Below are 14,218 nucleotides of genomic sequence, written 5' to 3'. Positions count from 1 at the left end.
TTGGATAATTTCTTTTAACATATAAAAAGTTCTAATATTTTTCATCTAAAACAAAACAAAATAATACAGAAATCTCTTTTGACTTTACATTTCCTTCCACTACCCCATTCTTCTTCTCTCATTCATCATCAAAATCCAGAAACAGATGAATATGCAGCCTTTTATCACTTCCTCACCCCGCATTCTTTATGTTGATGACTTTCAAAATTATTTCCTGCCCAAAAGTGGAAATCTGAGCTTCTGACTCCCATATCCAATAACTCTCTCCATTTTTAATAAAAACAGCCTTTGTGAACCCCCAACCCCACCTGCTCAAATTATTCTTTGTGGTCCTGCCTTTCCCAATTCAGTAAATGGCATCACACTTAGCCAAATGTGATTACTAAACCTCATTGATGAAAACTGTCATCTCTCATCTGGATTCCTCCAGCAGGCTTCATAGCTTCTAGTCCTGCCACTTATAGTCTTTTCTTCACAGAACCGCCAGATGACTGACTTTAATTAGACTGAATCACGTTGCTCCTTTACTCCCAATGACTTCCCACTGCACAGAGTAAAATTCAAATTCCTAGCAAAGGCCGTTAAGGCACAGCATAATTTTTCCCTACCTAGCTCTCCAGCTTCATCTCCTGGCTCTTCTTGCTTATTACCTCTGGCCAGTGGATCGTCTTTCGCTTTCTTTAAGACCTCCAGGTCTTTCCATACGTTATTCCCTCTACACGGAATTTGCTCTCATTCCCTGATAAACTCACTTTCTCCACTCTTTACCTGTCTAGATCTCTTTCAGGTCACAGTTTTAAATGTCATTTCCTCATAGAGAAACTCACTCATTTGCTTATCTAAAGTAGTCTCCATGTTACCACCTTGTTAATTTTGTTCAACATGTCACAATTTGTAATTATTTTATCTCTTTTCCTGTCTACTTTATCTTGTATTTGTTGTGTGTTACATTCGAGTTGCATTCCTAGGTCCTTGCATAATGATTGGCACTCAGTTAAAGCTCAGTGAATGTTTGTATAATGAATTAATGGGTAGATGAATGGATGGATGAATTATTGAATAACAGAGTTTATTTCTTCTGTAATATTTTTTCTTTTAATATTAGCCTAAATATAATTCTCTACACAATCATATTTTATTAAATAATTCTGTGAATACATTTCAATTCAATGAATTTCAATGCCTAAAACTGACTCTAATATTTCTTCTCCAAGTCATACTAAATCTATACTTTAGGGTAAGCTTAAAAATCACCTAGACTTCAATAGATATAATCAGCAATATGTTGTTAGATTTTTTAAAAAAGATTAAGAATTAGTGTAATTATTTAGAGGTATTTTGTTTGTACACCTATATAATAGACCTCCTTAAAATTCCCTAGGAAACATAACTGTATGGTTCTAAATACTTTTTTACCCTTTTGTAATACAATTGAAATTTACTGGTTTGGAATAACATCTTATTCATGTAAGAAAAGTGCTTTGGTCAGCACAACTAGAAAAACCCATTTAAATTATAAAAATCACACTTTTAAGGATATCAGAGAACCATGGAAGCAATGAGAATGAGATGAAGTAAATTTCCAAAAAGTGGACATCTTTCTGAGGTAAGACAAAAGTTTTAGCTTTTTTTATTTTTTTTCCTTCCTGGGAAGGTTTGTTCAATATGGACAAAAACTGAAGAATGGGTGTGACCCAGGCAGAGGACTTCTGAAGTAGAAAGAGAAAATAATGTTAGTTGGTTGCCTGGAGCTGGAGAAATAGATTGGTTATTTGAGGGGCCCTAAAAATTTTGCTGGGAATTTTTTTCCCGTAAGACATTTGCTAAATTTTTGACCTGTGTAGGAAGCTGAGGAGATAGAATGAAAACTTTTAAAATGCCGAAGTGCCACTTTCCCCATCCATTTTGTGCTTTGGAAACAAATAACTACTGAAGGAGGAGTCCAGTTTTAAGCACCACCTTGTCTCCCCTTAAGACATTTCATAGATTTAAAGTTGCTTGAGCAGAAAGCTGGATCACTGAACTGGGAACCTCTGAAGGGCAAAGCTAAATCTTCCACAGTTTCTCAGGGCTGCCAGGATGGTCAGTAGATGTAGTTTTACAAAAGTTTCAAAATAGACCTGATCTAGATCAATCCCTGATTGAAATGAAGTATCAACTCGTTACTGTATCTGAATAACCAAGGAAAGGAGGAATGCTTTCTGGTAGACATTAACATGGTCTGAAGAAGTTACGTTTGTTTTACACAAGGTGTGGCATTCAATAAAAAAGTAATAGATATGCAAAGAGGATAGAAGATATGACTGACAATTTTAAAAATAGATAAAAGAAAAAAGAGAAAAAAGCAGATTCAAAAATTATCCAGGTGTTAGAGTTTGCTGATACAGAATTTAAAATAACGATGGTTTAAATGCTAAAAAAAATAGAGGGGAAAAAGTACAATATAGACTTTGTCCATTCTTTGATGAAGAATTCTAAAAGAGTGGCAATTTTAAAACAAACAAACTTAAAAAATGAAATGAAATGCATATTTTAGACCAGGATTCAGTGAACAACAACCTATAGGTCAAATCCAGCCCATTGTTTGTTTTTATATAAAGTTTTACTGAAACACATCCATGTCTGTTTGTTTACATTTTGTAGCTGCTCTTGTGCTACAAAGCAGAGTTGCTCAGTTATAACAGAGGCCATATGGCTTGTAAAGTCTGAAATGTTTACTATCATGTCCTTACAGAAAAAGCTTGTCAGTCTGTGGAGTATACTACACAGCAAAGATATTTCACAGGGCCTAGATTCTTGTAGTTTCAGGTTTAGCCTAATTTCTTAAAAGTACATATAGAAATGTTAACCTTGCAAAAGATAGGAAATTTTCCCCAGGCTAAAAGTCTCTGTTGTAAGGTAAAGAATTGTAGCACAGCAAGGTTGCTGGCTCAACGACAGACAAATTACTGATTGATATGTAAAGATACTGGGAAATTGCTGTAGGGAAAAATAGTGTTTGCTAAGATCAAGCTTTTGTTGGTGGATCGACTTAATCTCTTGCAAACTGCATTATGGAATGTCACTTTGCTCTTTTCACTGAATGTTACCAGCCTCTACTGTTAAACTATAATTAGCCTAACCACACCTATGTTCTTTTCCTGTAACTTCATGGTCTGGAGAATAAATGTGGGGCAAGAACCCCAATTCATATTTAATTACCACAAAGGAAGGAATGCCTCGCTCTTGAGGGTTCCAGGAGATTAACCTCTTCAGGGTCTCTCACTGCTTGGGAGAAATGGGCTTTGAGTAATCCTTTGCAGCTCTGTCACCCAGGGGAAGGGGGGTGACAAATCTGTGGGAGGCAAAGCAACATCGGCCCTGTTCTAGACCTATAATAAAATATATAATGTTAATACAGTTGAAAATTTTTATAGGAATAATGGAAAACTTGTGCATTTGTGAAATATGCTGTACATTATGACATATGAACTGCTTAGAACATCAAGAATTAAATTCCTTCCTTCCAGACTTTCTTTCCCATCAGCTCCTTCAGGGTAAATAATATTCAACAAATATGAGTTGTTATCATTTGCTGAACGTTCAGTGAACCCATAAGTTTAGTCAAGACCACATGTTAAAAACTCTGTATTTGTGGAGTAAAATTCAGATCCCATAACTTTAATATGTGGTCCTAAATAAAATTAGACGTTTCTTCCCATTTTAAACAAGTAATGCTCTTTAACTTTTTCTCGACAGTGTTGGGTTTTACAGTGCTTATCTAAATTCTGGGAGTGAGGACTCTGACAAACTTTTGAAGTCTGGCAACAAGAATAAAAAGGCAGTCAAAGACTATGTCTTGAGAAATTAGAATAAGAGTGTTCACATTATTTCATGAGAGGGCATTAGAAATACATGTATATGAATGCCATATCAATTGTTTAATTGGTAGTAATAATAGTTCATAGTTATTAAACATGTACTATGGGCTGGTAACAATCCCATTTCATTGGTTTTGGGTGACTTTCTTATTGATTCATTGATGAGAACTCCTCATGATTATAATGCTCAGCCAGGATTAAGAACTACTGATTTCACTCCTTCCTGCTTGCCTATCACTTGCCTTGTTCCAGACATATTGCACTACATGAGATCTGCAGGCCAGATAGTTCCTGTCTCTCAGGCTTATTCATCCCTACTTAATTGATGAATATTTGAAAATTGAAATCATCTGCTAGTTCCCCTAACCAGCTGGCCCTTAAAACTGGTGTCTTTGTTTCTTAATTGCTTGTTAAAGAAGCAATAATGCTTGCATACTTTTTGGCACAATAAATATTTGTTGTAAACAAAAACTATGATGGCTATTGTTTTCTTTATTTCCCCAAAATAAGCTGCAGTAGTAAAATGTATTACCTTCTCTTAGGCAATGTGCTAAGCATTTCTGCAATGAGGTGGTGGCTGAAAATGTATGATATGTGAGTTTTGTTGCATTGGTGAAAAAATCATTTGGGAGATAGGGAGTATGGAGAGAAAAATAAAGCAAACCTATTCTCCTGTTCTCTATTTGTCTCTGTCTGTCTGTCTCAGTCTCTCTGTCTTCCTCTCTCTAGCTCTAGCTCTCCATTTTAATAATCCACCCACAAAAGTAGAGGAAAGAAGTCCTTAAATCAAGATTCAAGGTCTTTGATATCTCATAACTTTTGATGACTAAATTATCTCTCCAACATTTGTATGTGTTTGTATGTTTAATTAAAGTTTGAAAAACAGAAATAGAAGTTTTAAGGAACAACAGCTTAAAAGGGAACATTTATATCTAACTCTTCATATTTCCATTGTCTGGCTTCAATTGGAATAGTATCTTTCGTCTTTTTTGGTCCCCTATCATTCCCCTCTGCAGAAAAGGAGTGACATATTTGTTTGATGAATTTAGGAGAAAGCATTGGTATGCTTGATTCAATCCTTTTTGCTTTAGATTTGTCCACCTGCAGGGATGCACATTCTGCTAGATCTACATGGCTTGTCTTTCTAGGGGTGTGTATGTGTGTGTGTGTGTGTGTGTGTGTGTGTGTGTGTGTGTAAGCGAGGGTGGGGAGAGGCTGCCTGTGATTGTCTGCATGTACTGGTGACAAAATAGTTCTGGTTGTTTAATTCGGGGGCAGGCTGGCCTACTCAGCCACAATTTCCAGTCATTTTCTCCAAATATTTTTAATTTATCTGACTCCTGTGTCTATTTCTTAAGAGGTTCTGCAATTATGTTTAGTGCATTTGGTATAAAACTCAGAAAATACCCCAGAGTATCAAGTGAAACATTAACATACAGAAAAATATGAAATTGCCAAGAATTCCATTACATTTAGCATTTTTTTCCTATATCCTCAATTTTATTTAATTGTGTGCATGTATTTTTGTCTTGTCTTTTTTTTAAAAAAACAACATTTGATTCACAGGGTTTAACTTTCTATCTTATAAATTTTCCAAACAAAATTCACATGTGTTAGATTATTGAAATTGGTCTGCAATGGACAAATAATTTTATATAATGATATTGTCAATCACTCCACATTTTTAGATATTTTGGAGTTAGGAGAATTACGCTGAAAGATAATACTTATCACTTTCATGTTGTTAAAATTTGCGGACGTTAAGTCTGATGTATCATCTTCTGAGAACTCTGTTGCTAGCAGTATACTATTGATACAAAAGTAGCAGAGTCATTCTTTACATAAGAATCTATGAAATATCTAGTACCTTGTATAGGCTTAGCATTGTGTTGGGCACTAGAGAAATGAAGATTAAAAAATATGGTTCTTGCTCGCAAATAACTCAAACAAAATGTTCAATATGACAGATTAGTGGTTTTATATTTTAACTGATTAATAATCCCATTTGGTCTACCTCCTTATTTATAATTGGGAGTTCATAGAACATACTCAGCTAATGTTTGTTGATAATAAAATTTTATTTTAAGCTTAGTCTATTTCTATATATTTATAAGATAAATATATGCATATATTATAACATATGTGTGTATGTACATATAATCTATATGTGAAGAAGTTAAAAAAAGATCTATCCATTTTAAATAATTCTTGGCAGAGATTACTACTCATAATTTATAATTTAATGAGCTTTATGAATACAGAGGGGGCAAGAAAATGAAACCACTCAAAGATTAGACGTTGAAATGATAACTCTGCTAGAGAAGAAAATGCATAGTCTCCAAAGTAATTTAAGACTTTGTGTGAGTCCCAAATGTTCTATATCACAAGCACTATCTAGCTTTGCTACTCAGACAAAGCTTGGCTTAGGGAAGCAACAGAAGGAGTAAGAGTATGCGGGGAAGTTGCTTTCATTCCATCTACAGCTGATTTTATATAGATGTGTGAGGTAAGCATCACTGAAGGGATAGATTCATGCTATAATTCCCCAAACATGAAAAAGAGAAGTTCATGATCCTTAGGAAAGCACTAGATTTGTGTGTATATGCATATGTAAGTGTATGTGTATATCTCTGTAAGTATATGTAAACATAATTCATGTGCCAAAATACATCCAACATCTAATATATCCATCCACCCATATCTATCTCATTTATCCATATTTCTCAACATTATAGCTCAAGTTAACAATATTTTGAATTCTAAAATTTTATTCTTACTGAGATAATTTGTTTTTAACTCAGAATGAATTTTCTGTACACAATGATAGTAATACTTCACAGTTACATGGCTCTCTTACAGTTTTACAAGATGCAAACATTTCACGTATAGTGTCTCATCTATTCTTCTTCCAAACCTCCACAGATGCTAAAATGATGGTACCATTTCCATTTTATAAACAACTGACTAAGACTTGAGTGGGATCATCTGACTTTTCCTAAGGACACACAACCAGAAAATGCTGCCCCCAGCACTAGTATCTTGTGCAGGTGATTTCGAATCAAAAGCTCAGGAGGTTGAAAGAGATTAGGCTTTGGAAATGGCCTACAGAAAAGAAATTAGGCTTTGGAACAATTGTGCCTAGGGTGTCACTTTCACTCTTTATTTCCCTCAAGTGGATTGCTTTCCTGCAGATCTTTAGTTTCTTTCTATGCAAATGAGGTGGGAACACCCAGTTTGCAGGTTCTTGTGAGGACTGGAGTTAATTTACAAAAGTTGCCAGCCAAGTGCCTGGTAGAGACTGTTAAAAAACAGAAGTTGTTTTTTATTCTATAAAATTGTGCACCTGATAATTGTACCCAAATTAACAAGGACATTTGCAGCCTGGCTGTCAATTATTGACTGAACGATTTCTATGGGATTCACAATTCAAGATTTCATTTCTTCTATCTCACAGATGTATCCATCTCTCTCCATTATCAGATGGCCTGCATTCACAGAGTAAAAACTCATTTAAATATTGCTGTACAAAACACTGAATTTAGAAAGTAAAAAAATTTCTGCAAAAAAACTGATATTATTCATTCTAAATAAATTTGTATGGACTAGCTTATCATTTACTTAATCCATGTAATTATTCTCTTTCATCACCATGACTAAACAAGAACTGAATATGGCTATAATTAGATTAATGTAAACAACATCTAAGTGTAACACTGAGAAAAACAAAATCCATTACAAATTAAATTCATAAGAAAGTTTTTACTTCTACTTAATTCTGAAAGACAGGGGTCTGTTACTAACAACTATTAATAAAAGAAGCTTTACATTTCATATTTTTACATTTTATATTATGAAAATAAGCTATACATATTATGAAACTAAGCTATATATATTATATTCTTCCTTCTGTGTTTATATATACATATATATTTGTGTCCACATATATACAATAAAAGCACATTTTAAAAAATCTGAAAACCAAATGCTGACTAATACATTTACACACCCAGTCAGTAATTTAATTGATCACTATTTGGCCATGAAAAAATGCATTAATATATTTATATTTGTATTTACATTTCTACAAAAATGAAATACCCAGGAGTAAATTTAACCAAGGAGGTGAAAGACCTCTTCAGTAAAAACTGTAAAACACTGGTGAAAAAAATTTAAGAGAACAGAGATACATGATGGAAAGATATCCCATGTTCATGGGTTGGAAGAATTAACATCATCAAAGCATCCATATTACTCAAAGCAATCTATATATTCAACATAATCCTTATCACAGTACCAATGACATTCTTTACAGAAATAGAAACAACTATCTTAAAATTTGTATGGAAATCCAAAAGATCCAGAATGGATAAAGCAATCTTGAGCAAAGAGAACAAAGTTGGAGGCAAAACACTTCCTGACTTCAAAACACACTATAAAGCAATAGTAATCAAAACAGCATGGTGCTGGCATAGAAACAGAAAAATGCCAAATGGAATAGAATAGAGAGCCCCAAAATAAACCCTCATATTTACAGCTAACTGAATTTTGACAAAAGTGCCAAAAATATACAATGGGGAAAGGACAGGCTCTTCAACAAATGGTACTGAGAAAATTGGCTATCCACATGCAAGAGACTGAAACTAGACTCATATCTCTCACCATATGTAAAAACAACTAAAAATGGATTAAAGAACTAAATTTAAGACCTGAAACTATGAAACTACTCAGAAAACATAGGAGAAATGCTACATGAAATGGGAGTGGGCAGCACTTTTTAGAGCAAGACTACCAAGGCACAGGCAACTGAAGCAAAAATACATAAATGAGATTACATCAAAATAAAAAAGCTTTGACACTGCAAGGAACACTGTCAACAAAGTGAAGAGAGAACTTACAGAATGGGAGAAAGTGTTTGCAAACTACTTACCAGACAAGGGGCTAATATTCAAAATATATAAGGACCTTAAAAAACTCAACAGAAAAACAAACAAACAAACAAAAAACAATTAAAAAATGATCAAAGGACCTGAACAGATATTTCTCAAAAGAACACATATAAATGGCCAACAGGCACATGAAAAAATGCTCAGCATCATTAATCATAATGGAAATGCAAATTAAAACCACAATGAGATATCATCTCACTCCAGTTAGAATGGCTATTATCAACAAAATAAAAAATAACAAATGCTCTTGAGGATGTGGAGAAAAAGGAACTCTCCTGCATTGCTGGTAGGAATGTAAATTGGTGCAGCCATTGTGGAAAACAGTATGGAGGTTCCTCAGAGAAGTAAAAATAGATCTACCCGATGACCCAGCTTCCCATTACTGGGTCTGTGCCGTGGATTGAATTGTGTCCCTCAAAGTCCATGTATCAGAAACTTAACTCCCACTGTGACAGTGTTAAGAGAGTGCAAAATATTATTATGGTAATTGAAAGGCAGGGCTTTGAAGAGGTGATTAGATTGTGAGGACCATGCTTAAGTAAATGGATTAATACTTTGTTGGTTTAATGATTGTCATGGGTATCGTTCTGAGAGCCTTAAAATGGGAAGGAGTGAAGAGTTAGCTCCCTTTCTTTTCTGCTATATTTGCCATGTGATACCCTGAGTTGCTCTAGTCATCACCCGGACAAGGCCTTCACCAGATGTGTTCTTTGGACTTTGGACTTTCCAGCCTCTGAAACTGTAAGCAATAAATATTGTTTCTTTATAAATTAACCAGTTTCAGGTATTTCTATTATAAGCAACAGAAACAGACTAATACAGTATATGCCCAAAGGAAATAAAATCAATGTATCAAAAAGACACCTGCACTCCCATGTTCATCATAGCACTATTCATAATAGCCGAAAGATGGAATCAACCTAAACATCCATCAATAGATGAATGGACTAAAAGTTTTTATCCATTCCATACACAATGGAATACTACTCAGCTATATAAATCAGGCACAAAAAGACAAAAACTGCATGATACCACTCATATGTGGAATTTTTTTAAAAAGTGATTCTCATAGAAGTAGAAAGTAGAATAATGATTATCAGAGGTTGGGGGGAGGGACAAGAAAAGTGGTGGACTAATGGGTACAAAACTATGCTATGTATTTTTCTTAGTCTGTTTCTGTTGCTTATAACAAAGTACCTGAAACTGGGTAATTTATAAGAAAATGCAATTTATTGCTCACAGTTTCAGAGGCTGGGAAGTCCAAAGCCCAGGGAACGCGTTTCATCAGGGTTTTCTTTGGTTGTGGTTTTACAGGAATGCAGGGGTCTCATATGGCAGAAAATGGCAGAACAGAGAGAGAATAACCTCTTATTTGAACCTCTCTTAAAGCACTCAGAAACATGTCCCTGACCAGTATTATTAATCTATTCGCTAAGGCATGGTCCTATAATCTAATCACCTCTCCAAGGCCTCATCTTTTAATTACCATAATAGGATTTCCCACCCTCAACAGTTACAGTGGGAACTAAGCTTCCAATATATGAACTTTGGGGAACACAATTCAATCAATCCACAGCACTATCCTAAGTGAATCATTGTGCAGTATATGCATGTATTGAAACAATATACTGTACTCCACAAATATGTACAAGTGAATGTTGAAATATTTTGAATAAAAAGAGATAATACATATTTGTTTATATTTGTATTATCTTTTTATGTAATATGTAAATATAAAACTTTATATTTGTATTGTAAACATATAAAAATATTTATGTATTTGTCTACATTGTAAATACATATTTATGACAGAAATAAGGCTCTTTGTAGGCAAATAATCATCAATTACATATATACACTTAAATATATATATGCATATGCATATGTAATGACAGAAATAAGATGTTAAATATCATCAATTACTGATTAGATATGTAAACATATTGAACAGCATTTGGATTTCAGAGTTTTGAAAATGCACTTTTTTGTTCTCTAATAATTAAATATATACTAATTCCATTAATTGATAATGGTTCTTACTGTATAAGCTACTTTTCCATCCATAAGCAAGAATATTCTTTAGTTTTTTTTTAATTATATGTAATTTTGAGTGACAGTAAGAACATTAAAAGAAAACATAAGCACAACAAAACATAAAGGCTCTTAACATCATTCCTGCTAATGTTCAACTTCCCAGTGGGCTCATGCTCATATTTTGTCCTATGCCCCACAATGTTTATTCATTAGGGAGTCCCTCTTGACTGTCAGTATGAAATGAAAACAGTCCCTGATAATGACAATGACTTGCACTTGTAAAATACCAAGCAAAATGTAATTGTGCTCAAAATATTCATACATCATACTCTGTGAATAATTCAATAATGTGTGGGAAAAGAAGGGCTATTTTTGGAAATTTTGGCCCACGTAATCTTTTGCAAGTAATTAGGTTTCTCTAGTGCAATAACAATGTCATTTCCATGACTTAATCTCAAACTGCAAAGAAATTAGAGACCTGAGTGACACAGTTTTATCATTTCCCAACCACTGAAAAGTTAAAGAATTTAATTTTAAAATGTATGGTATTTTGAAACAAGTCTTTTATACTATTTACTACAGACTTGAGCCAATCATAAGTTATAGTTTAACTTTCATAATAAAACTGAATAACAGATTTTGTTGAGGCTTTTCTACCACTTTGACGTGGAATTCTTTCATTTAAATAGCAGGATTCATAAAAACCAAAGCCCTAGGAACAAAATAATTTAGCACTGACGTAAAAATGAACTTTCTATCCCATCCTTCTTCCTTCAGGCATTTTTTTCAGAGATTTTACTGATTTGATTGAACAGCAGAAGGTTAAATTCTCACACAGAATTATTAGCAAAAAATAAACAGAGCAAGTACTAAAGCTGGCTTTGCACCTACTGAATGCTGCAAGTGTCTGTACTCATTTGATATGCATCTTGCAAAGCTTGGCTGTTCCCAGAAGGCCACTCCATGAAGACTGAGAGAGCAGCGTCTGCTAGTGGTGCCTGTGTGTCACAAAGAACAGAGAGAAGCTTTATAATAGGGATGCTTAAAGTCATCACATAGTTGAGAGGCAGGTCAAAAATTGGGTTTGTATTTTTGTTTTGCTTAAAATACATGCACATGAAATTGTTATTTTGATTATTTTTATAATGCATATTAGTCATACTGAAAAACAATTGCATCAACAATATTTTCTAGGTCTCTTTATTGGCTCTATTTAAAAAACACTTTACTAAATTGTTTTATTAAGTGCTTATTGGACAAACTTACTAATAGAAATAGGACAAACGCATGATTTCATAAGCAAACATGGTATGGTGTTCTTGGATGGTGATAATTACTTGGATTTAGGTGGGTCATTCTACTGTACCTGTGGCATTTAGTGGGCATTGATTGAATGCCAAGTCGCCTGCTGGAGTCCTTTTCCATACCATAGACATCAGATAATCCTCTGGACATATTTCATAAGGTGCTGCAATTTAAAACAGAGAGACTTGAATGTCAGCAGTGTTTATTTTTTCAAATATTGGCAATAAACAATCCTCAAATGCATTCTCTAAGTGCAGAGAGACTGCAGAGATGTTAGTGGCGTCTTCATAAAAAAAAAAAGCCCCACCGGGATTCATTTCAGTATCTACAAAATCTTCTCAGAAATGTCATTTCTTTTGAAACTGCTTACTGTGTAGACTTTTAAAAGAAAGTCATTTGGGTTTGCCTATGAAAATGATCACATTTAAAAATATTAATTAAAAAAATCCTACCAATATTCATAATGTTTTCAGATATTATTCAATAAAGTAATTTCCAATAAACCAAAAACCATATTAGAAGTTTTAACTATAAATATTAAGAATAAATAAACATAAAATGTTCTGATCCTTGTACTGGCCAGCTGCAAATAAATAAATAAATAAAGTAATAAACTCGAAGGGCAAAAATATATAACTATTTCTACAACAAAGAGCAACAATGGCACTTGTGTTACATAATATAAAATAAGCTGATTTGATATTTTTGTCTTGTTATTTTCAAAATCTCAATTTAATTATTGAGAATAAAGTTAAAAGGCATTTCAAGAATAAGAGATGTATAACAGAAATAGCATAATAAAAAGCCAAAGAATTGTGAAAGAACAGGTTCCACCTATATTGTGTTAAACCTGACATCTTGCTTCTGGATCAAAGAACATTAGTCCTTTCTCTAGATACACCTCTTATTATGCCTTTCACACAACATTGCCATTTATGTGTTCGAATATGTGTCTACACTACTTACATGGGCTCTTGTTTAGGTCTTCTCATCACTGTATCCCTTGCACCTAATGGTGTGTCTGGCACACAGAAGTTGCCCAAAGTTGAATGAATAAATGAATGAATATATTGTTATAAATTCCTCGACAAATAACTGAAACCCTAAAAAAATAATAACTAAATAAATACATGAGTGTGACTTCCTGGGAGAAATGTCTTCTTTTGAGAATAATATAATATTTAATCTGTGATAATCATAATTCTATTAATACCAATTCTACTTCAGAATTTTTTTTTTTTTTAGGATGACCAGTAAGGGGATCTTAAACCTTGACTTGATGTTGTCAGCAACACGCTCAGCCAGTGAGCTAACCGGCCATCCCTATATAGGATCCGAACCCGTGGCCTTAGTGTTATAAGCACCACACTCTCCCGAGTGAGCTACGGGCCGGCCCTCTACTTCAGAATTTTTGAACTCCTTAGGTTACACTACAGTTATTAGTAGGTGAAGAACGCAATTTGAGACATTCAATCTTGATATATTATCTTCTTCATAATTACCCCAGATAAGACAAATGGTTTAAACACGTAGGCATTTTAGAGCTGAAAGTGTCACTGAGGATCACCTATTCCATCTCCTTCCTCTTTGCACATGAGGGCACCAAGGCCAGAACAGAAGAGGCTTGCATAAGGTGATGGAGCTGGTGGAAGTACTAGCAGGACTGGATTCTAAATCCTGACTCTTCAGTAGCCTGGCTTCTGACATCCCCCATATCCTCTTTCTACCTGAGTTAATGTGTGTGTGCCTGTGTGTGTGTGTGTGCGTGTGTGTGTGTGTGTGTATTCTAGGTTCTCTTTAAAACACACAAGCAACTGTTTGCACCTTGTGCACTTTGTGCTTGATGGATGGTTTAGCAGTTGATTCGACCTTTCCCAGCCCCATTTGTATAAGACGTCTCTTCCTCACCTCACCCGTGATCTTCCACCAAACCTAATGTGCTCATCTTAATCTTGATTCACTGTACCCTCTCAGCAGCACTTTATACTTTGACTTGTCTCTTCTTGTTGAAAATCATTTCTTTACGGTCATAAAAAGCCATTCTCCCTCAGGCCCCCACCAAGCACTTGACAA

The 14,218-nt window shown here is 34.3% G+C and overlaps 1 protein-coding gene across 2 annotated transcripts in view; it reads right to left on the bottom strand.

Moving 5' to 3' along the window:
* Positions 1 to 14,218, bottom strand: part of LOC103592419 (brain-specific angiogenesis inhibitor 3) — a 415,718-nt gene that overhangs the window by 93,676 nt on the left and 307,824 nt on the right. For both annotated transcript variants that reach the window (XM_008575133.1, XM_008575134.1), the window contains 2 exons: positions 12,207 to 12,308; positions 11,732 to 11,838 (listed from right to left, as the gene is read on the bottom strand). In XM_008575133.1, the coding sequence (XP_008573355.1) occupies positions 11,732 to 11,838; positions 12,207 to 12,308 (209 nt within the window). The remainder of the gene's footprint in view (positions 1 to 11,731; positions 11,839 to 12,206; positions 12,309 to 14,218) is intronic.

Source organism: Galeopterus variegatus, unplaced genomic scaffold, assembly GCF_000696425.1.
Source record: "Galeopterus variegatus unplaced genomic scaffold, G_variegatus-3.0.2 Scaffold1145, whole genome shotgun sequence".
NCBI lineage: Eukaryota > Metazoa > Chordata > Mammalia > Dermoptera > Cynocephalidae > Galeopterus > Galeopterus variegatus.
Note: the sequence above shows the minus strand (reverse complement) of the source record. Positions and strands in the feature narration are given on the sequence as shown.